At 37.9% G+C, this 24,370-nt stretch overlaps 1 protein-coding gene across 3 annotated transcripts; it reads right to left on the reverse strand.

Annotated features, from left to right (window-relative positions):
- Nucleotides 1–2,372: 2,372 nt before the first annotated feature.
- On the reverse strand, nt 2,373–24,117 carry LOC116987520 (mitotic-spindle organizing protein 2-like). Of its 3 annotated transcripts, XM_033043603.1 has the most exons (5): nt 24,010–24,111; nt 21,971–22,177; nt 20,081–20,229; nt 14,950–15,132; nt 2,373–5,358 (listed from the first exon to the last, which is right to left on the reverse strand). In XM_033043603.1, the coding sequence occupies exons 2-5, from the start codon at nt 22,150–22,152 to the stop codon at nt 5,177–5,179; spliced, it is 696 nt and encodes a 231-aa protein (XP_032899494.1). In that variant the 5' UTR covers nt 22,153–22,177; nt 24,010–24,111; the 3' UTR covers nt 2,373–5,176. The 3 variants fall into 3 exon arrangements, with proteins under 3 accessions (XP_032899494.1, XP_032899492.1, XP_032899493.1); XM_033043601.1 differs by lacking the exon at nt 14,950–15,132 and having other exon boundaries at nt 24,010–24,117; XM_033043602.1 differs by lacking the exons at nt 14,950–15,132; nt 24,010–24,111 and adding an exon at nt 23,799–23,919.
- Between the last annotated feature and the right edge of the window lie 253 nt (nt 24,118–24,370).

Raw genomic sequence — 24,370 nt, forward strand, 5'->3', positions numbered from 1 at the left:
GCTCATGTTGAATGAGGAGCAGGCTTAAGGAAATAAATGGCACACTCCTGCTCCTTTTTTTAAAATGTTTTAATTCCTATAAGTGTGCATTTGGGATGCAGCTAGTACAACTGACCTGCAAAGTTCCAGTGACAGAAAAAGACAGCAGTGTGTTTCTGATAACCAAGTTTGATAATTAAGTTGATGGCTCCAGAGATATTGACAGGACACTGATTTTTTGACTATCTAGAAAACATGGTTTCATTAAGTACTTATCCAGGAATTGATCAAGTAAAATGATCAACCAAAATGACTTGGCATTTGAAACACATAAGGGTTACCTACATTTCTCCTAATTCAATTGACTCACTACAGGACACATCAAGTCAACAAGATTGCAGCCATGTATCAACCTATAAAATATCCAGTCTAATCATAGTTTGTTTCTCAACTCCTTGATGTGTTATTATATGAAAACACGATAAAACATTGTGAACAATTTTAATAAATACTACACCGTGGGACCCGTTGGGTCCCGTCCCCTCAACGCGCGGTTGCGGGGGGGGGGGGGCTGCGTCATACACACACTAACCACCCCCTTGATATTATATTAATATTATTAATTCGCTCCTTTTACCCTATCCCCCGCCCTATCCACTCACGCATAGCCCCCAACTCGCAGGCGCGGCTAGAGAGGGCAGGGGCAGAGAGTGGGCAGATGGACAGACAGAGGGCAGAGACAGAAGGCAGAGGACAGAGGGTAGGGGGCAGGCAGCGGGTAGAGGCAGAATGCAGAGAGGGCAGCGACAGAGGCAGAGAGCGGCAGCAACCTCCTCACCATACGCCGACACGAGGACGCCGAGCGAGGTGGCGAGCGGGCGGGTGTCGACCAAAGGACCGCGAGTTGGACTGCGGCAGTCTTTGATCTTCAGTCCAGGGCCCGACTTTATCTCCGGCTGCGTCCTTTGAATAACGGGGGGGGGGGGGGGGGGGGGGGGAGTGGAGGGGGTGACGTCACTCGCAGCATGAGGAAGAAGACACGTAGACCCACTGTGACGTCATCAGTGAAAGATTCGTTTTTAAATTCAACGTTTTGTTAGATTTTTGAACATTTTCATTAATAACTCGAGAAATAAAGCATGACATTTTCAGATAAGGCAATTTTGGACTCCACGGGAAAAATGTCTAACGGAATATGTAAAATATTTACCGTTACCGCGTCGTTTTTTCGAGATGTGATTATACACACACAAATCCACATACAAGATGACAATTTTATAAGTATAGAGATGAATTGAATTAAATTCTCTGCTCAGTGCAACAATCTATTGTGTCATTCCAATACGAGGATTTGTTCTGGCTTTTATCATTTTAAGACCCCAGCAGGTACAAATTGAGTGGATCAAATTGAGCAATTGCTGCTAAATAGAGCAGTGAGAGTTGTAGAGAAATTTAATTCCATCATGTTCATGTCTGCTCGGCCTCCTTTAAGCCAGTGATTATTTTTATCCATGCCAAAATGTTACATTCTAGACCATAAACATTTAATTCTTGCAATAAACTCTGATGTGGCCCCTTATCAAATGCCTTTTTGCTATTTGTATAGTACATTCACCAATTCCCTTTAATCCACAGCACATTATTTCTTCAAAGAACTCCAGTAAATTAGTCAAACATGATTTCCCTTTCAATGAAACAACATTGACTTTGCCCATTTGTTTTTATTTTTTCTTGGCACCCTGTCACGATGTCTTTAATAGGTTCCCACACTTTACCCACGACAGCTGTGACACAAACTGGCCTGAGGTTTCTTGTTTTCTGACTCCATCCCTACTTGAATGAAGAAGTTACATTTTATGTTTTCCAATGAAGTGAAACATCCTTGGAATCTCCTTATTTTCTATTATTCATTTCCCAGAATCATTTTGTTAACCATTTTCATTTTTTTAATGTCAATAGAAACCCTCACTATTTACATTTGTCCTCTCTGTCCCTCTATCATTTGTCCCTCAGTCTATTGTTTTCCATATTAAGAACATTTTCCATAACCTTATCTCTACTGTTGACTTACCATTTCTACGTTCCTTTGAGGGTACAGTAATTCCAAAATTACATTACAGGTATAGCATTAACAGTTTGATATGCAGGTGGGAGCTGGATGGATGGAAACAAAGCTTGAAGTGTGGCTGCAGTTTGGATTCAACATAATCTTTGTAGTTTTAAAACCATTTTCTCTGGTTGGCCATTCATTCAGGGATCTTACTGTTCCATTACAGGCCCAACAGCAAAAAAGGATCGAAACCATCGTTAAACAGAAAGACATTAAAATTGGGAAAAGATGCGATTTTAAACTTAAATTTGCATTTTCAGTAAATAAAGACATTCTGCTAGAATTAAGTTAAGTTTGTTGATACATGCAATTTATTTCCTTCAGTTTAAAAAAAAGGTATGAGTTCATTCAGTTTGTTTGCTTGTACTTGTTGACCTCAGATGGCTTGATGGCTGATGATACTTTCATTTGAAACAAGTAATCTGTCTGGAATATACATAATAAATACATAAAAGCATAAAAACACAACTTGAATCACACATTAACAGATTACTGTTAAGCAGTTTTACCACATTTCAGGATTCTGTGAAAATTAAAACCATTGTGGATAGGGCAAGAAGTGCCAGAACTGATCTACTTACAGTTAATGATAAAATGAAATAGTAGCTATTGCTCTATCTGCAAAACTACATGTGAACCTGCATGTTATGGATGCAAAAATTTGGTAGAGTGAATTAAGGCACAGCTTTCGTGCCTCAGCATTTGTCGAACACCCAATTGCGCATTTGCTGCCTACAATTTTCTGTGCTTGAAATGGGAGGAGGTTGTAATTAAGTTACAATTCTACCATGTTATAAATGTATGACAGAACAGCTTACTCTATTTCTACAAATTAGTAAAGAATACATCCTCAAATTAGATATTTCAGGCAAAGTGTAAAATCCCTTGCCTGCTTCCTCCAAAAACAAGAGGTCAAGCAATGCAAATTTTTGACTCTATCATGGAACTTATCCAGTGAGGTTTGTTTGCAGAGATGCCAACTATATGTAAATATTGATCAGCATCCATTTCACTTGTACAATCATTTTAGCATTTTTATAACCAGTATACAATTTATGGTAGCAAATGCCTGCACAAGATGACATATGCTTTGTTAAAGGCAGGAACATAGAGTCCGGTGAATTAAGTCACACTTTCCATCAAGCTTCCACCTCCACAAAAAAAAGTAACCTCAAGATGCCATTGGTAATAAATTCTACCGGAGGAAGTAATCAGCAAAAAGACATACATACATAGGCAGTGGTCGCACTCACCAAATAAGACATTGATTATTATTGTGAGTCACAGCAAACTCCAACCTAGTAGGCATGTGATCAACACCCGTACCTAAATTATTTCAAAAAGGATATGGTTGCCAGCTGGGATTGTTTAAAATTAAAGGACATGATAAAATTTAGATTAGATATTTTAACACAGTTTTTTAGCCACAGTGTAGTTGAATTCCCCCAAAACACCAAAGCTATATGATAGCTTTTAATTCCAAAGTCTGATGGTCCAGTCAAATTGAGGAACATCAATAAACTGAGACCTATTAAGATCAGCTCCACTTTATACAAAACATATTTATATAGAAACTAAGGAGATGGACTGAGGCCATAATTTTACATAGCACTCAGAAGGGTTGCTTAAAAATAGCAATTTCAAAAAAAATCAGGAGTACATGGCAGTAGTTTTTAATCAATTTAACTAAAGTTTTTGACTCCGTGGGTTGCAATCTAACACAGGGTGTATGTCATATGGGTGTTGAAAAACATTGAGTTGGTCTTGTGATGGACCTTTATTTGAACATATTAACAATGAAAGAAGGCAAGACATAGAAATCCACACACAGTAAGAAGATATCACAAATCTTTAAAAAAAAAAAGGGGCTATGCTTGGGAGCCCATTTGCTGCTATTTTATTTAATGCAGTGGTGGATGTTTTATTTCGTACATTGGATCGTGATGCAAGGTGTGGGTTTTATTTGGATAATTATTCCCTTTATAATGTATCTGTTTACTGTGGATTGCTCGATTATAATCAGATATTGTCTTATGTGGACTGGTTAGCACGCAACAAAAGCTTTTCGCTGTATCTTGGTACACGTGACAATAAACTAAACACAGTTGTACCGCCTTAGCCAACGATGTCACATGTGAGCAATTCATATCGGGGTACAAGTAAGAGTACAAGGCTCATTGAATCATTTTGTTTCAAAGCAGATTTAGAGATAGGTGTGAAGTCCAAATCTTATATAACTGCTAGGAATAAGACTCTTGTGTACAATGATATTGATAGATGGAAAATTAACAATATCAAGGTGTATTTTATTACCCTTAGTTTTTTGACACATATCTAGGCGGCAGGATAAATTCTTGGATAAGCTCTGTATGTAATGGGTGGTTTATCAGCATTGATGGAAAGACATGAATTCCAGATGCAATTGTTGGGAAGGATAATATTGTATAATAGTCACATTGGGGAATGTGGCTATTAGATTTGGAGGCAACAATGAATCTCTAGTGAAAACAACATTAAGAAATTAATGAAACATGTTCACCAGGAGGCTGTCATTCTGGTTTCATGTGGCTTTGGGCATGATTTTGGGGGCTTCTTTGTTGGTTCCCTCGAAATGACTATTATGACCTTCTCCAGTGTGCAGAATTTTAAGAACTTCCCCTCCCAGGAATCCAGAGCTGCATTAATTGGAACAGTTTTGCAATTTTTCCTTTTACAGACATTGTCCTGTTTTATCATTAATTTTATTAAATGTGCTTGGTTTTCAATTTTTATTGTTATTGTGGTTTTCAGTTTCAGCATTTGCATTGTGTTAATATGTAACAAGGGTGGTTTTATTTTTGTTTGTTCAAAACATCAGAAAATTTCATCACATATTAAATCTCAAATTCTGTCTCCAACTGGCTCTCTTTGCTGATGTTTCTGCTTCACAATTTGCTTCTGGCACAAGATCTGCTGGATGGGACATGTAGACAAGCTGTTTAGAAACTCTAAATAGGCAGCCTGTATCATTAGACCGTGCAAGAAACAAATACAGTACAAGTACAGTACCCCTGTTTTAAATTCCCTCTCCCCAACAACACAGTCAGTCTACTGGGTAGATGCTGTGTGTGCGCTGCTACTACTTCCAGTAGCTTTCCCAGTACTGCTGCCCTTGGGGACTCTAGTGGCGCTTGGCTGCCGCGACATACGCTGGCTGCATCCTTCACGGGCGGTGCTTCGCTCTGTCTGGGTCTGTGTGCCACTGATAGCGGTATTAGATTTATTTCTCACTGCGAAGGAAAGGGGTGGTGGTGGGAGGGGAAGAAAAGATAGCAGTTAGCTTTGTAATCAAGACAATTTGGAACTTAATAGCATCACATACACTCTAGAAGAGATAATATATCCTGTGCTAGTGTTCCTCCAAGGTGAAAACCTGGTCAAAATATACTGATGAGCCCCTTTGTGGTGTGGAATGCATCATAGCTGCTTTATCAATAAGGTATCTATTTGATCTTCTCCTGCCTAGTGTCCACCTGTAATTTGGATTAAATCAAACAGACACAATGCCAAAATGTGGAGGGGAAAGGGCAGTTGCACTGGCAAGGTTCAAACCCTTATTAGATAGACAGAAAAAGCTGGAGTAATTCAGCGGGTCAGGCAGCATCATTGGAGAAATAAAATGGGTGACGTTTCGGTTCGAGACCCTTCTTTAGACTAAGAGTCAGAGACCCCCCTCTGACCCTCAGTATGAAGAAGGGTCTCAAAATATCACATTTCTTTTCTCGATGCTGCTTGACCCGCTGAGTTACTACAGCTTTTGGTGTCCATCTTCGGTTTAATCCAGAATCTGCACGTTGAAGTCCTATTATACAAGATAGACTTTGGTAACAGTTTGGGCACACTTGTGGAGGGGGGGGGGAAAGGAAAAAAAAGTTAGGAATACTGAACTTAATTCCTGTCTCTTTACTTTTGTGGACGGAGCAGAAATTAAAATGCCTTGCTCTACTCATAGTTGGATAGATTGTTGGACGATAGCTATTGGAAACTAGAATTGGAAATTAGAAAAACTATCTTATTGAAAAGGAGTATTCTGGGAAATGGGGGAAAACCACCAAAAGATAGGGTGTGCCAACAGAATTTCCTCATTCGGAAGAGATGTTCACCGGATAGAAACCATTAAGGAAAATAATAAATTCTCATGTAGAGTGTAATGATCCATTACAGGGCATTATTATAGAACACATCTTTCTCAGAACTGCTATGAATTTAGAAAAAAACATATCCAAATTAACCTTCCACATGCAGAAAATTAAAATGATCCTTACAGCTCACAAGATTCTAGAAAAATACATTTTATACACTATAAAGGAAAAGGCTGTGTAAAAAAACCAAACGTTATTTTGCTCAAAGCTGCATTCAAACTTTAAACCACCCAGTGTGATAAAATAACTTTCTGAACACATTTTAAAACTGATTCCAATCAGCTAATTAGGAGTGGAGAGAAGTTCACAAATAAAATCTGGTAGTTGTCTCAAATAACTTTTTTACTCAATGGAATGGCTTCAATGACCAAGTTAAAACAATCAACCCAATAAGAATCACCCATACTTTTCAGTCAATTTTCAATCACTTCTGTAAAGAAGCAAGATACTTTTGCCACCACTGTGCAGTGTAAATTAAATGAATCAATGAACTTGAGCTCTTTTGTGAACATAATCTGGATTCCCACCTCCTCCCAAAGCTGGGAAAGACATTAGAACTCCCATCTCAGAGGAACACCAGCAACTATCAATTATTTTTTGGAAAAGCAGCTTTTAGCAGCACAAATAAAAAAAGAAAGTGTGAAAGCCAACTACTGCCAGCCAAATTGTGCTCCTCTACAGCATGGAGACTACAGCATAAAGCAAGCCAGATCTGTCACAACGCCAGCAGCATGGGAGAAAAGATTGCAGGATTTCGTAAATCATCAGGTAACAAGGGCATGTATTCCAACAACAGGTACCAGCAGAATCCTACAAGAACAGAAATCCACTGGGACTGCCCGAGGTTCAGCTGGAACGACAATTTCCAAAAAGAAACAGACCAGGTCAGTCTCTTGGACCAGTCACGTGGGTCTGCAATCGTCCAAGTGTTCATGAAATGATCACTCTCAGGAACAGGCTGCTACATCAACTTTCCCAGATCAAGCAGCAATTCAAAACTAAAGATGAAACTGATGTTTAAATTCCTGAGAGCTAAAGGACAATAATTAACTTGATAGTCTGCATTTAGTATGAAAACAAATTCAAACACGGGTATGTGCATTGTTCTGCAAGACAGTTAAATCAACTTTATTATTACTCTATAACTGCAACTATTTTTTAAATATACTGCTGCGGCAACTTTATCAGGTAATATTTTCATACCTTATCCGCATCCTTCAAAAATATAAGAATACACAGAACTTGGACCAGTCATCCCACTTCAGCATTACGACCATATAATCCACATCTCTCACATTAACCCATATCAATTTCCACGTTTCCATCATTCATGCCCTGGTCAAGCACCATTGGTGCATGTTATGTAACATGTATAATAGCTTAGGTCTCAGACTAACAAATCATTGATCTTAGAGTCAAATCATGTCATGGTACAGAAACAGAATTAATCAAATCTCATAATTTTCAAATGATGTACAGGTTTGGAGGTTAATTAGCTTGGTATGAATGTAAAATTTTCCCTAGTGCGTGTGTGTAGAAGTGTTACTGTGTGGGGATCACTGTCGGTGCAGACTCTGTGGACCGAAGGGCCTGTTTCCACCCAGTATCGTTAAACTAAAAACTAAACTAAAGTTTCTATTGACAAATGATCAAGAAAGTTGCCAGTATGTCATAAATATCAAACCAGTTCTGTCAGCAAAATCAACCCACATCCTCCATCTGGTATGGCCTGCAAGTAACTTCAATGTACAATACGGTTCAGCCATTATCATTGTCTCCTTCAACCAACCAACATTAAGTGTTGCCAAATTAGCAATTTGGGTAACAAATATAATAGTATCCACAATTCTGGGGGGAGAAAAAAGCTCAAATTTAATTTCAGATCTCATATTTCTATCATTTAAATCATCTCTATTCCACTAAATTTAGCAGGCAGTCACTTGACTGTGAGAGGGCTTCTCAAAAACCTCCGTCTGCTCTGCTCTTGGCTGCCTGAACCTGCAGAGAGTGGTGAACACAGCCCAGTCCCTCACAGGATCATCCTTTATTTCCATCCAGTCTGTTTACACAGGACATTAATTGCTATAGGTTTCAGCCTAACTAAAAAGGATTTTTAACTGACTTGACGAGAGATTTTACAACAGGTGTCAGTTGTAGGAACTACTTATCCAGGCAGTATTCCCCAATGCTTTTTCCAGTTCCTTAGGAAATTGAACTTAACATTCACAACTGTATCTCAGAATGTATTTAATGTCAATGGTTGATGTTTAGGATGTTACTTATAACGTATAAGAAATAAAATTAACTGTTGGATTTCAACAACAGACAAGATCAGATTTATATATTTTTCACTCAGGTGTAAAGACAAGATCAGAATAATATTAATTAGTTGACTTACAAGCCCGTAATTATATTTATGCTGAGGATCCACAACAACATTCAACACACTAACCATTTTTCCCTGGGGTGAAACCAGAATGGAAACATACCAACACTTTGAGAATTTCATACAAAGGAAATCAATATTCTAAATGCAAGGATAACTAAAAATAAACCATTTCCAAGTAGAATATAAATGTACTATGGCCGAGGTTTAAAATAAACTGTTAATTGTGTCAAGTAATATCTAACGCAACTGACAAAGATTCAATTGAAGATGCCTCATTTCTACAATCATCAAATTACAAATGAGTGGGCTACAATAAGCAAGGAGCAACCATGTTCAGTGAATAGGATGTAATTTCAGTTGGTGACCTGATGTGGAATCATATGCATTTGATATAAAATATTCCTGTTAGTCACACAAACAAAGCAGCAAAGCAGACATGCATCACTCCATATATAAACCCAGCAAACTATTTAGAAAATAAACCTTTCCTCTAATTATTCCAATACAGATACATATATATACACGGATGTATAGATTCCAGAATAAATGTAACAGGAGTTTATTAGTTTATCACCATTACCTCACACCTGCAAACATCTTAGGGTTGGAAAATTCCATTATTTGAATAAACATTTAAAAAAACGGTATGTGCTTATCAACACATAATTTGGACATAATTCAGAAATACTGAACATTGTGACTTTAACTAAACACTTTACTGTGTTCATTATTGGTTGCATTGTACTGCAACACAGTTGGAATAGCAACATTCACATCTGGCTACAATGAATAAACACAGTAAATGGTGCTGCTTGGGAAAAACATTTTCATAACCTTGACCTTCCACAAATGTACTAGGACTGCACACGCCACAAAAGTATCTTTATGTAAAAAGCAAAAGGGCATATTCGGTGAAAACCGAAGGTAATATTAAACATTTCTTTCCAATAATTTTCCAATTGTACCATTCGAAGTTTCCAATTCATGTTTAGTGTTAGGAAGCAACTTATCCAGAACATTTATCAGGCAAATTGGAAACTTTCAAGAAAACAAGAATGGGTCATTAACTCACATCTACATTTCATATCTTAATGACTGCAAAGCAATTATGTCCTGCAGCGTTCATCACAAAAAACAAATCTGATGCAGGAGAAATCCTGGATTAATGCATCAAGTGTCTTAGTATGAACTCCACGAATAAAACTTCTACACTGAGGAACTAATGTGTGAGATGAAGAAAGCAGTGGTTCTATTCTTAATCTGTGCACTACCAACTACAATCCACTGTCAATACTTGTCCGTTAAAAAACTTACAGAAAGCCTCAAAATTTCCCAGCCTCTGAGTACAAGATGCAAGACAACAAAATAATGTTGTATAAGACAATTGGTTAAACTGAATCTTTAGCTGTCATTGTGACTTGTCATCAGATTACAAATTCAGATCTAGCAAGGCTCAGAATCAAACTCAGTGCAGCCCCAAACATTAAAGATCCAATGATCCTGCTTTGATGAGACATTTTAACACTGAACTTAAATGAAAAAACTGATGCTTCTTTACTGCCTTAAATGCAGTACTGAAGAATGGTATGAGGAGATTATAAAGACTCGGGGTTTCGTGACATTCCAACAAAAAATTACCCAACTGGAGAAATTAATGCAACAATTCTTAATAATTCAGTTCTCATCCTGATTTTTCCATTCCCCCATTCTATACACAGTAAATCATTCAATTTCCACATGCTCATCTACACATTAAGTTCATCACTTTATTTATAAATGAGAATCGGAGGCAATGTGGCTTAACCAGCATTGCATTTAAAGCAATCGACAAGCAAGTTAGTAAATGATTAAGTGAAGCATGAGAACAAAGACAATTCTGGGAATAGTGAGATGAATGAATGATTTAGTCTCAAAATCCTAATGAGCCATTGTTTTTTACATTGTTTTTTACATAACGTTTAACTCAATGATTTAAAAGGAAAAAACAATGTCAACATTGACATTAATACAAGAATCCTTTCATATAATGAGATTAATTGATAAGGACAGAGTTACTTTATGAATGTATTATTATTAAAATAAAGGCTCATGAACATTAGAATTAGTGAGTCAGTTGCAAGATGGATATTTGTGCAGCACTGAGTCGTTTTGTATTTCTAGATACCAAGAAAATTCCAACCCTTAAGATCAGCTACATCCTAACCATCCCTGAAACAAACAGTCAGATCGCACCAGGAACCAGAGCCTAAATCATTGCTTCATCTTTTTGTTTTAATGATTATTGGAGCATATCACTTCAAATTTGCAGTAAACATGTTTTGTTAAATAAAAAAAATGTTTGGCTTCAACATTACCCAATTAATACTCATCAATCAAATACTTGTGCCTAACAATCATTAGTGACCTTTTCACATTTCTTTTTAACGTCACAATTTTGTTAGTTTTAATCTGGGCCTCACAAAGTGTGTTTCCTTAATTATTGTTTATACTTACACCAGGTCACCTCTTAGATACATTTTTGGTTAAGAAGCCTAAGCTTTCTTGAATTTAGTCTTTTGTTTCTTCTCTATTATTCCTCTGGTGCTTAAATGTCTCCCTTGTGCCTTGGCAACCAGAAAAGGAACCTATTAAGATATTTCCGTTTTACATGCCCTTCTTTGTACTTTACAATCGGACCTACTATTAATCACTGACAAAATTTAGGACCACCTAGATATCTTTCGGTGTTATACTTAACCACTGCAATGCCTGAAGATGCAGAATCCAGGAAACTATTTGCCCTGACTTACCAATAAATACTGATACTGTCAAAGCTGCCACAGCCAGACATAAAAACAGCTTTTTTTCCACGAGTAGTAGCTCTATTCAATAACCAAAAATCTGTAGCCTCCTTTTGCTCTGGTATTTTATTTAATTCACATGTTTAATCAACAATGTTTTATTATTAATGTTTGATGTGTCATTCCTAACTGTCACTGTATGTCATGTTGTCACTTGTGGGTGCACACCAAGGCAAATTCCTTGTATGTGAATACTTGGCCAATAAACTTACTCATTCATTCATATAGCTTTTAGTTTCCCCAGACAAAAAACAGTTGTCCCTGTTTGATCAAGTACTTCAGATTTATAGAATATGTCAAAAATCAAGCAAATGTGTTAAACTATACATTGGACTGTACCAATGATTGCAACAAAACTTATATTGAAGGCTACATTTTAGGACTTACAATTTATATACTAAAAGATATATTATTTTTTGTTGTAACAGCAAACATTAATGCAGGTGCTATTGTAGAATAATTAGCTGATTTATCAAAACAGTAGGCATTAGGCAAAAGTGAAAATGCTGCGCAAATAAAATGGAGCACCATGGAATACGTACCACATTGACAATGCCAGGTCAGTATTGATACCTTTATGACTATCAATGCAAAATGAATTACACTATGCTTTATTGTAGAATGCTAAGAAAACAAAAGCTCGACATGAAATCAAAATCTTGATTACTCCATATTTAAAATTAGAGGGCATAGGATAAAGGTGCGAAGGGAGAAACCTGAGGAACAACCTTTTCATACAGAGTTCATGGAACAAGCTGCCAAAGTAAGTGGTGGAGACGGGTAAAATTATGAAATTTAAAAGAAACTTGGACAAGTACATGAATAGGAAAGTTTTGGTGGGAATTGGCCAGGTAAAGGCAAGTGGGGCCTGTTCGGTTATGCAATTTGGTCAGCATGGACAAGTCGGGCCAAAGGACCTGTTTCCGTGCCATTTAACTCTGTGACTATAGTCAAACAGCGTCATTCCATTTTTGAATGCTGTCATCTTCAATACATCCTGCAGAATCAAGAATAATTACTGGACCAGATCCAAATAACATTCATTTAATCATGAGTGAAGGAATTCAAACATCTGTTTTTACATTCCAAAAAATGATCTCGTATCGTAATTTTAACGCGAAGCCGCATCATGTACATGTGCCAGGAAACACGAGTTGAGAAAAAAATGTTGTGTTTCTTAATTTACCAATTTCCTTCCATATAATGAACACATTTTGTTCTGGATGGTGGAAATACATTTCTAGGTGGTGATTTGTGAATTTTGCGAAGGGAGTTTTCTGTTATCCGAAAGGCCGCAATGAGGGATCCCCTGTGCACCAAATCAAAATTCCTTTCTGGAATTTACAATTTAAAATGATCCAATACTACTTTATAACATTAACCCTTGGATCCTGAATCCTACCTGCAAAATCTTTCCCAAAAGTAGCCAATACAATCTTGTAAATTAAAAGCATGTGCCAAAGCAGAATCTCAACATTTTATAAACATTAATAACTCTTTTATTTTTCATCAATGAGAAGAATCCTCGGCACCTGATGAGCGGAGGGGGACTCTGAGTAAGATGGCCAAAAATCACAGCCGTATGTGGTAGCGCCTTTTCTAAAATCAATTTATAGCGCAAACAGGAAGTGGTCAAGATTAGACTTTTAATTATATAGAAGGCAAGGCAACTTTAATTGGGCAAGGTAACTTTAATTAGGCAAGGCAACTTTAATTTGGCAAGGAAACTTTAATTAGGCAAGGCAACTTTAATTAGGCAAGGCAACTTTAATTAGGCAAGGCAACTTTAATTAGGCAAGACAGCTTTAGCATTTCCAAAACAAAGGCAACTTTAATTAGGCAAGACAGCTTTAGCATTTCCAAAACAAAGGCAACACAGCTTTAGCATTTCCAAACCAAAGGCAACACAGCTTTAGCATTTCCAAGCCAAAGGCAACGCAGCTTTAGCATTTCCAAACCACATTAAGGGCACTGACAGGTCAGTAAAACCACTCACAGTTTAGTAGACATGTGTTCAGTGTTATTTACAGCTCAGACTGAGAGACGTGACCCTCTCAATCCCCCCATCTTGCAGAGACTGACTGAGGCACTCAACACTTCCGGGTTTTATAGACCCTCCGGAAGGGGCGTGGCCTTCAGGACAGAGAATCTCAACATTTTTTAAACACTAATAACTCTTTTATTTTTCATCGATGGGAAAAACCCTCCTGACCTGCGCAGCAGAGGGGGACTCTGAGTAAGATGACCAAAAATCACAGCCATATGTGGCAGCGTTTTTTCTAAAATCAATATACAGAACAACAGGAAGTGGTCAAGATCAGACTTTTAGTAATATATAGATAGCACATATAAAATAATTCAAATCATTTTCAGAATATATACATTCAGAATATTATGACATGAAGTTAAATGTTAAGTCCCTAAATGAATGGATTAAGGTTGTAGAAGAGACTAAATTGCAAAAAAATCTGGAACAAGAGCCTACCTACCCGCGAGGACAAAAAGTGCTGGAATAACTCAGCGGGTCAGGCAGCATCTCTGGAGAACATGGATATATTTAAATATTATAATAAGGCTGCATTTCTTCACTTTAATATGAAGGGCAGGGTGCAAATCAGTTTATGGAAGTTGGTTTGAGAGTCAAATATTGTAATAAAGCTCATATCTTCTTTTCAACTGTTAAATAAGCACCTTGATTTTTCAGATATGGAAAAATTAACAAATGAAAGCATCCACGATTGATTGAATGTATGCTGCAAGTGCCAGGAAGTTTGATTGTTTCCTCTATTGAGTTTATCAGTACTTATCACTCCACCTCCACCACTAGGACTTGTGACTGCTTTCTCCTCTTTGACAGATATTGGATTGTTTGTGTCATCACACAGGACCCACAAATCATCCATCGCTCAATAATTCCTGTAATTGGATCTCCCCACCTCCCAACAATCTTGTCACCTGGACACCATCAGCTGCCATAATCTTGCTTCATTTTACTTATCTGCTTTCTGGGCTTTCACCGTCTGAAATAGCCTTACATTTTATGAGGCTCCTGGACTATCTGCCTTCCTGACAATGGAATCTCACTTGATGAAACATTTCAGTTAAATTCTTTAGAATAATCTGTAAACCTCTTCCAAGTTACTCAAACCCACAATAACATTCCCACATGAAGCCTTCCTCCTGGCTAAAGTCAAGAACATGGTGTCACTTTAAAAAATAATTGACATTATCTAAGCATAGCTTCCGTCTAATCATAAGTGTTATCAAAAGGAAATAAATTGGTCAAAGAAAATTTAATATCCAGTTGTTTATGCTAATCTAATTCTTAGCACGAGCTCAAATGTTTAAAAAGAAGCAGCTCCACTCTGTGAAATGTTTCAGTTTGTAATCTAGTTCCTAGTGCAATCATTGACTGTACAGGAACCTAGCAGATAAACTAATAAACGCAACCTGAGAAGGGCGAGAACAGGCAGCAAGAAAACTGGAAGGAACCAGGGGGACCTTGAGAGAGAGGTGAGCAAGCATCAGCAGGGTTGTAGACCACAATCTTAGTGCCTAGTCTTGGAGATCGAAGGGCAGAAGAAAAAGAGAGTGCTGGGATTTTACTGTTCTTTACGGAGATAAACGAATGTTCTAGTTCAAGGAGGAAAGACATGAAAATACATTAAAGAACACAAGACGGCGAGAGTTACAGAAACTTAGTTCAATACAAAGATACAAACTCAAGACAACCTTTCGTGAACAATTTAGCTCTAACAAGCCTTTGGATTCAATAGTTACACTGACAATCAATATCAAAATCATTTAGAAAAAGTTATGAGGAAGTTTAACATTACTTCCTCAGTGTATCTTTTGTTTGGAAGTTTCTTTACATCTTCAGGGGAACTGATTACATGCACATAATGCAAGGAATTGGGATTACTATTCTTTACCATAATTAATCTAAAATACTGTCGTATGTGTTTATGTGTGCATGAGTTTTGAAATCAAAACTTATTAATAAGTAAGTTTATAACAAGGGGGCTTGATTTGCTTAAAGGGAAATCTGATGGAAATACTTCTTCACACTGCCCATACAACAGATTAAATTATGCAAAGATGATTTATTTTGTACATTCAAATTCTCATTTTGTTGCAATTAGATCTCTGAAGACGCCTGATAAACTATATAACTACATGATAAAATTAAGGTGCGAAAAACTATCTCAAAGTGATACTGATTATGGTATCTTTACCGAGACCAAACTCTCATACTAAATTTGTAGTGCCACTCTCACAAAAACCCCGCTGGAAGTCTATTTTATTGCAGTTACCATAGAACCTTTCAATTGAAACATTACTTGTCCAACAGAGATTAGATCTTACCTGAAGCTGTTCAGAAAATCAAGAGGAAGGGGGGGGGGGGGGGGGGCTGCTGGGTTGGGCAGGGAAGAGAGACAGATACAGAGATACAGAAATTGCACAGAAAACCAAGAGAAAGGACATCACGAGATAGGCTTCACCGGTCCATGAACAAGCATTTGACTGGCAGTGAAAGTCACGTAAATTTAACTAACTTTTAGAATACATTCTGCAATATATTAGAAACTCTAATCACAGTGCCTCAATTCATAAATGATCGGTATACAACTCATTTAAATTTTCATTAATGGCTTCATTATTTACTCCCATTTCAAAAAAAGTCGATCTGTAATTTAAAACTTTAAATGTTTCTGAGTTGCAATACTCTTACCAAAAGGACCAACCATATATTCAGAGACTTGTATATAAAAACCATACATTCTTCAACACTAAGATGGTCACAGCTGTAAAAGGATATTGATTAAAGATGGCACTCTGCAATCAGTGAAATTATCTTTCAAGTAATATTCTTTCAACCATCATTGGAGAAATTTGGCATGAAAACATTTGAGATGTTTTAAGAACCATCTTAAAAGTAGTCATAGATGGAATAGTTTGTAAAAAAAAGTGCAAGGATTTTTAAAAACCCTATATTTAAGCAATTGTAGATATAAAAGGGCACTAGACACTCACCAAACTCAAAACATAACAATACAAGTCTAGATGATGTATGCTGATGGGCTAGCTGACCACTAGCATCAGCATTTGATCCCAATTCAGTATTCACATAGAAGATAGACACAAAATGCTGGAGTAACTCAGCGGGACAGGCAGCATCTCTGGCATGACGTTTTGGGTCAAGACCCTTCTACAGACCGAGAGTCAGGGGAGAGGGAAATTGGAGATGTGGAAGGTATAAAGAGAATGTAAGGTGTGAAAACAACAGATCAAAGCAGCTGTGGTAGCGAGTCTGGGTTAAAATGTGGTCGTAGAGCTGGAGAGCAAGAGCGATCACAGAGGAACAGTGAGAGAGGGTGTTGCAGATCTCTTGTCGGAGAGAGGAGGAGAACCGTCTTCAAAGTAGGGATACCTTGAAGAGATTTCACACGGGCGCAGACACAATGTGTAGGAAGTATTTACATGCATATACTTTCCAGCAGGAGTTAACAAGATGATCTCTAAAACCCTTTTGTGATATACTGAAGAATTCTGAATTTTAGAATAGAATCTGCTCCTGGAAACTATCAATTAACGATAGTAAGGAAATAATCCAGCTAATACTGGAGGAAATGAGAATGATGACAAAAGAACAAGAGTAGCCACCATGAAGACAATGGACAAAGTAATATTTTAAAGAAGAAAGATTCCGTCATTGCTAGCACTAACCAAGGTCAGAAATTTTATCTGAAAATAAAACAATTTACCCGCTAATACAACAAATCAAGAGCTGCATTTGAGATAGAGGGTCGCTCTGGTTGCCTGTCTCTTATGTGTCTGAGTCCACAATTACATGGCCTGGAGAAGCTGCATATCCCGTTGATGCTTTCTGTCATTTAAGTGCATTGTAGGATGTTAGTCGTCCAATTAAGTGGCAGATTGAACACTGTTTTTATGTAAGTCTGTACTAATTTGCTTAATGGCAGTTGGATTATTTTTAGTAATCATTGTTTTAAGATGAAGATGATGTAGGTTCAATGACACTTGACAACTTAAACTGCAATATATCTTGAAGACTATATGGGTAGATGTGAGAGATAAGTTAATTTTAGATCTAAAATTCTTTCTCCATTTTCCATTAGATCTTTACAGGTCACATCCAGACAAACAGATGGGTCTAGAATGAGCCTGGGACTTGGCCTCTGCAAATGTCCACCCTAGACGGAGAAGTTCAGCCAATAATTCAGCTTTTGCTCTCTCTGAGAAATCATTAAAGATTTACCCAGCTGAATTCAACAATGTGGGGAATTATTACGATTAATAGGTTTATTTCTTATTTTTATTGATTAGAGTACATTTGACTAATGCAGAGTCATCAGACTCTGATCTGATGATAGAGTAACTATTTTCAACTCGATGTAAATGCAAATGGTTTATTTCTCCTCCTGACTCCTATCTTCAACTATTGTGTTATGTGAATTAATACACACATTTGTAACAAACATCTGTGTGGTATTAGATCCAGATTCTGTCCCATTCAATCATACTATATACATGGAAGCTGTAACATTTGGGGAAAATATATGCTTTTAGCCATACATAAATGTCTTTATTCAAGACTTTAAACATAAAACAGTTACAAAAACCCATCACTATAATTTGTGAAATCCATTTGATTTTCTGATCATTTGTATCCCAAGCTCTTGGTGTTAAGTTGCTATAATAAATAGCAATAGCATAAATCAAGAGAAGCACAAAGCCACCTGTTAGCAAGGAATTTTACTGAGCAAGCCTAAAGCTGTTCCAGGTGCCTTGATAGAACTGCAGGTGCAATGATGTATGCATCAACCAAAATTTCCAGAATGGCTTTGCTGAATAGCATTTATTCCACACTGCCCAGCAGATGTTTAAGACAGCAAATGGTACCTTGGCATTAATAGTGAGAGAAAATAGTGATAGGAGCAGTGACATCTTGCTGCAATTCTGCAGGGGTTTGGCGTATACTAGGGCGGTTTTGGTCTCCATATCTGAGGAAGGATGTCCTTGCTCAGAGGGAGCACTGCGAAGGTCTTAAAGACTGGACTGATGTCCAAAGAGTGATTGGGATAACTGAGCTTTTATTTATTAGAGTTTAGTAGAATAAGAGAAGATTGTCAGTGAAGCTTATAAAATACCGATGGGATTGAACAGACTCGATGCAGGAAAGATGTTCCTGAAGATGGAGACATTCAAAACTAGGGGTCACAGCCTAAGTATACAGGGTGGGCATTTCCTCACCCAAAAGGCAATGAACCTGTGTAATTCTCTATCATGACAGTGTAGTTGAGGCCAAATCATTACATATATTCATGGAGTTAAATATATAATTAAGAGCTGAAGAAATTAGGAGACATGGGTAAAAAGCAGGATCACAATATTGAATTTAGATGATCAGCCATGATCATATTGAATGGCAGAGCAGGCTTCAGGAGGCTGAATGGCCTACACCTGCACTTAATATCTATGTTTCTATGTTTCTGCTTCCATCAGGTGCTGGTTTCAATATCTAACCTGTGTATAGCCAGCTGGTTAAGTTTAAGAACGTGTTAAACATTGTTCCATTGTCTTTAGACGAGTCAGAATTGAGAAGGGTAAGGTGAAAAGAAAAATCTAACCACTAATTCTCCCCAACTGGAAAATGCCCAAAATACACTTTGGCATGCAACACTAATTTTCTAGGTCTGCATAATTAAGCATAGGGTGCCTGGTACCCATGAAAGTTTCTCCGAGACAAATCACAAAGTTAAGTGTGGCTGTGGGTAGAGTGTAGATGGGTGAATTACGAGTTGAGGTTTATAGTATATCTAATTAGCACTCCCTGCTCCATTCATGTTCCTCAGTTTCAAATTAACAGTTGTTTGTGTTCATCAATAAAAAAATTATGCTGTTGAATTTATTTTACTTAAACTATTTTTTTATTTTAGCCTTGGCTGAGCAGAAACTAGATTATGTACTTTCTAAGGTTCTGCTAAAGGTTTCATTTTGACCAGTGGAATATGCAACTGATTGGTTTTGGGTCAACTTTGCCTTCATATACCCTTCTTTCAGAGAGGACCCCTCCACCAATGGCTCACCTCACTGTGAATTCACCAAACCAACAATCATGGACATATTATGTGCTGTACTTAACAGATTCCGAATAAAAACAGGCCCCAGTGATGCAAATGTAATTCTTCCTTTTTATGAGTCAGGTCTATTCATGAGTCAGGTCTATTTAATGGCAAAATAAAGAAAATAAACTGAGCTCATCAGTGTGGAATTATAAATTAACAAATGTAAAAGTCAGCCTTATTATTCATGTACCAAGTGGAATAATTGCATTCTACCAGTTCAAAATTCAATGTTTCAGTAATAAAACAGCCTCAATCTGTAGGCTTCTCAGTTCTTCCGGAAACCTTTAAAATATCTACACAGCACCTCTGTGAAGTATATAATCTGTGTGAGAATGGCAAGACTTGGGATATTATATATTCAATGTAATTTTTGCTTGTCCTATACTAATTACTCTGGGGATGCTGGCGCCAGTCAGCTGTTCATTTCTCACCTCTGGAGTCTGCCAAGCTGCTCTGTGCTGTAGTCAATGGTGTTTCCGTTGAGGATACCTCTGCAATTTTGTGTCCTGCACACATAGCTTTCAGCATCTGGAAAACCGCCAATGGAGCCACATTCATCTTCAACAGATCCACAATTATCCTAATGGGCAGGAAGCAGGAACATATAGAGGAATCAGAACATTTGTACAATCAATTCAATTCAATTCAATTCAACTTTAATGTCATTGCACAAATACTGAGTATGGGTACAACGAAATGCAGTTTTGCGTCAGTCCGTAGTAGTGCAATATAGAAATAAAAAAAAGAAAAAAAAGAGGATACAGAACAATAAAAAATACAGAATAATTAAACAATGGGGACGGAGGGACCGGAGGAATCTATCGACGGGACTCCGAGTTCAGCAATGCGACGGTATGATTGTAGAAGCTGTTCCTCATCCTACTGGTACGAGACCTGAGGCTCCTGTACCGCCTCCCTGATGGGAGGAGGGCAAACAGTCCATGGTTGGGGTGGGAGGGGTCTTTAATGATCTTCCCAGCTCGTTTCAATCAATCAATAGATGTGCACATATACACCAATTTCCTACATAAGTAATGGTTCATATCATATGAAAGTGTCGCTCAAAGATGAACATTGTTTAATGTGGGATGTTGGTAAAGACATTAAAATAAACTGGGCAACATACCTAAATAACAGCAGTTATCAAGCCTACTCTGCTAATATAAAAGCAAGGTCATGGCAAATAGTTCGAGGTTAAGAAAAATAGTTTGTGGCTATCAATCTGCAAAGACAAGCTGTGACATTTCATTGGGGGAAATGGAAATTTTAAGCAATTTAAATTAAAATCTAATAAAACAGGAACTGCAGATGCTGGTTTATACCAAAGATAAACATAAAATGCTGGGGTAACTCAGCGGGTCACGCAGCAGCTCTGGAGAGAATGGATAGGTGACGTTTCGGGTCGGGACCCTTTTTCAGTCTGAAGGGCCGAAGAATTTGAAAGACAGAAGAGTCTTTAAACAAGTTTACAGCTATTCAAGATGATAAACATAGGAAGAAAAAAGCAGTTTGCATATATATAGCTTCTTTTGCAATCTCAGCCGGCATCAAAGCTCCTTACAGCCAAAATAATACCTTGAAGCATAGTTGCGGCTGCAATATAATAAATACGGCAACCAATCTGCACACACATATTTTCCACAAATAGTAATGAGATAAATGAACTGTGGGATAATTATTTAAATCAATAGAAAATACCAAATGTGAGCTGGGTAGGTTTTAGTTAAACAGCAATATTAGTCAATTATCAAACCAATGTAGATAAATGGATATATTATACACAGCAGCAAAGAACTAGCTGAATAGTGCAGGGGTGCAATGGATAATTTGTCTTACGTTCCTTAGTAATGCTAAATTTCTAAAGCAGAACTTGAACCACAAACTTCTGATTTGGAGGAGAGTGTGCCAGTCAGCTACAGCTATATAATATTAAACAGAAGCAGGAGACATCTTAGTTTGAAGTTTCATGCAGGATCAAAATCTGCTTCTTCAGCATCATTAGTTTGAGAAACTATTCCCTTCAATGGAAGGCATTCTATCTTTATCAAAGGCCGTATGGTTAATTGCTATAATTATAAAAAACATTTAAGTCCATTGCAATTTCACATTTCAGATACTCCAAAAATTGTTTTGTAAATGTAGTTGTTTATTTAGCTGTTTTTTTTGTTTTAGTTTAGTTCATTGTCACGTGTTCCTAAAGTACAGCGAAAGCATTTTTGTTGCGTGCTATCCAGTCAACGGAAAACCTATCCATGTTTACAATCCGTGTAACGTATACACTCCAGCCAATGTTAAGCTTTTGTAATTATTTCTGAACTTACTTGAACACTTCCTGGTCCATAACAACACCAGCTGCTTGTGTGAGCTCGAACAGCTCCAGCTCTTCTGCATTGAGGATCTTCTTCTTCTTGACTGTATATTTCTGTACATTTCCACTGACTGTAGCCAAGAGGGTCTGCTGTGCATCCAGGCCAGATAATGCAGACGGCTGTGGTACGGCCATATTATCACTGGAGCAACTCTTCACACTGAAATGCAACAAAAAGGAAAAAAACCATTACCCCTGGTAACAAAGAAAATTGCAACACTAAGAACGCAAGAAATAGGAGCAGGAAACCCTTTGTGCTCTGCCATTCATTAAAATCATGACTGATCTTCCACCTCAGTAAGATTCTTAGGGATAGCATCAACTCACATTTGGAAAAGTATTTGACATTAGGGATAGTCAGCATGGCTTTATGTTGGGGTGGTCACGTCTTACAAACTTGATCACATTTTTTGAGAAGGTGATGAAGATGATTGATCAGGAAAGGTCAGTGGACATTGTATACATGAGCTTTTATAAAGCATTTGACAAGGTCCCTCATGGTAGGCTGATCCAAAAGATTAAGGCACCCTTAGTGACCTTGATAGGGTTCAAAATTGGCTTGGACAAAGAAAACAGGGTAGTGGTAGAGAGATGTCATTCTGATTGGAAGTGCGCGAATAGTGGATTCAGGGATTAGTGCTGGGGTGGTTGATGTTCATTTATATATGAATGATTTGGATGAAACTAGATGGGCTGGTTAAGACGTTTTCAGATGTCACAAAAAATGGCTTTGTAAATATTGTTGAAGGTTATCAAAGATACACCAAGCTATAGACCAGTTGGAAATATGGGCAGATAAATGAATGGTGGAGTTTAATCTCTACAAGTTTAAAGTATTGCACTTTGGCCAATCAAACTTAGGAGGAAGCTATATAGTAAATGGTTAGACCCTTCACAGCATTGATATACAGAAGGATCTTGGGGTGCAAGTCCATAGCTACCTGAAAGTGGCAAAACAAGTAAATAGGGTGATAAAGACAGCATATGGTATACTTGCCTTTATCAGTTAAGGCACTAATATAAATATCAGGACATCTCGGGATCAGGAGGTTTTGGAAAGGATGCAGTGGAGGCTCAGCAGGATGTTGCTTGGACTACAGTATTAGCTATATGGAGAAGTTAGACATATTTGGAATGTTTTTTTCTGGCGCATTGGGTGCGAGGGCATGAACTGACAGAAGTATTTAAAATTGTGTGAGGCGTGATAGTCAGATTTTTTTCCCAGGGTGGAAATATTAAAATACTAGAGGGCATAGGTTTAATATGAAGGGGAGAATGATAAATGAGATTGGCAAGACATTTTTTTTTTGCACAAGTGCTGGATGCAGACACAATAGTATTGTTTCAAATGGAATTAGACAGATACATGGATATGAAGGGGACGGAGGAATAGGGACCAAGTGCAGACAGATGGGATCTGTTTACACCAAAGATACTAGAGGAGTATCTTTGGTTTGCACTGGCATCGTGATCAATGTAGATAAGATGGTCTGAAGGACCTGCTCCTGCGCTGTACTGTTCTATTAGTTTCAATGGAACAATACCGTTACAGTGGCCACAATTGGTTACATTTATTCTTTCAATGGTCAAGAACATACCCTACATATTAATATACAAACAATCGGGAAATTCGTGCTAAAAGCAATTGGATTATTAGGAACACTTTCAGACTGCTTTGGATGACATCAAAAAATGATTTTAGGTCAGATTCGCTGTGATTATTGTACACAATTAAGGAATGTATGATTCAATTTATTTAATGCATGACCTCAGACAGTTACCGAGCCGTCTAGAAGGTGACTTGTCTCACGAACGATCGGCCCGGGGCCCGAACCTCGACAACTCCCGCCGATGCCCGAGGCTTGTCTGCCCGTCGCCCATCGCCCACCGCCCGCTGCCCAAGGCTTGTCTGCCCGTCTGCACACCGCTGCCCGTCTCCCGCCGCCGCCCGCAATCCCAGGCCCGGAGCCGGAGCCGCTGTCCATTAGTTACCTGCTCTTCCCTAGCAACCACCGCTCTCCGCTTCACTGTCCCTCCGGGTGGAAACGGCGAGCCTGGATGAATGGTCCTACAGGCGGCACCTGCACAGCGCCTCGGTGCGATCCAGGGAGGTTTTACAAGCAACTTGTGTTTGTGGATGGGAAAAATATATATATATATATATATATTAGAGTATTCCTGTAGTTCATAAGTTTGCATTGCAAAATGTTGAGTGTGCTGATTAAGAAAGGTCTGAAGAAGGGTCTCGATTCCTTTTTACCTATTCCTTTTCTCCAGAGATGCTGCCTGTCCTGCTTTGTGTCTATCTTCTGAATAAATCAGCATCTGCAGTTCCTTCCTCCAGATTAAGAAA

The sequence above is a fragment of the Amblyraja radiata genome, chromosome 25 (genome assembly GCF_010909765.2).
Source record: "Amblyraja radiata isolate CabotCenter1 chromosome 25, sAmbRad1.1.pri, whole genome shotgun sequence".
NCBI classification, from domain to species: domain Eukaryota; kingdom Metazoa; phylum Chordata; class Chondrichthyes; order Rajiformes; family Rajidae; genus Amblyraja; species Amblyraja radiata.

Coding starts and splice junctions, on each gene's coding strand:
- LOC116987520 (XM_033043603.1), bottom strand. CDS start 22,152: ATGGCCGTACCACAGCCGTCTGCATTATCTGGCCTGGATGCACAGCAG. Junction 20,230..21,970: donor ATGGACCAGGAAGTGTTCAA/GTAAGTTCAGAA, acceptor CCTGCCCATTAG/GATAATTGTGGATCTGTTGA. Junction 5,359..14,949: donor CCTGTTCTCGCCCTTCTCAG/GTTGCGTTTATT, acceptor TTTCCTTCGCAG/TGAGAAATAAATCTAATACC.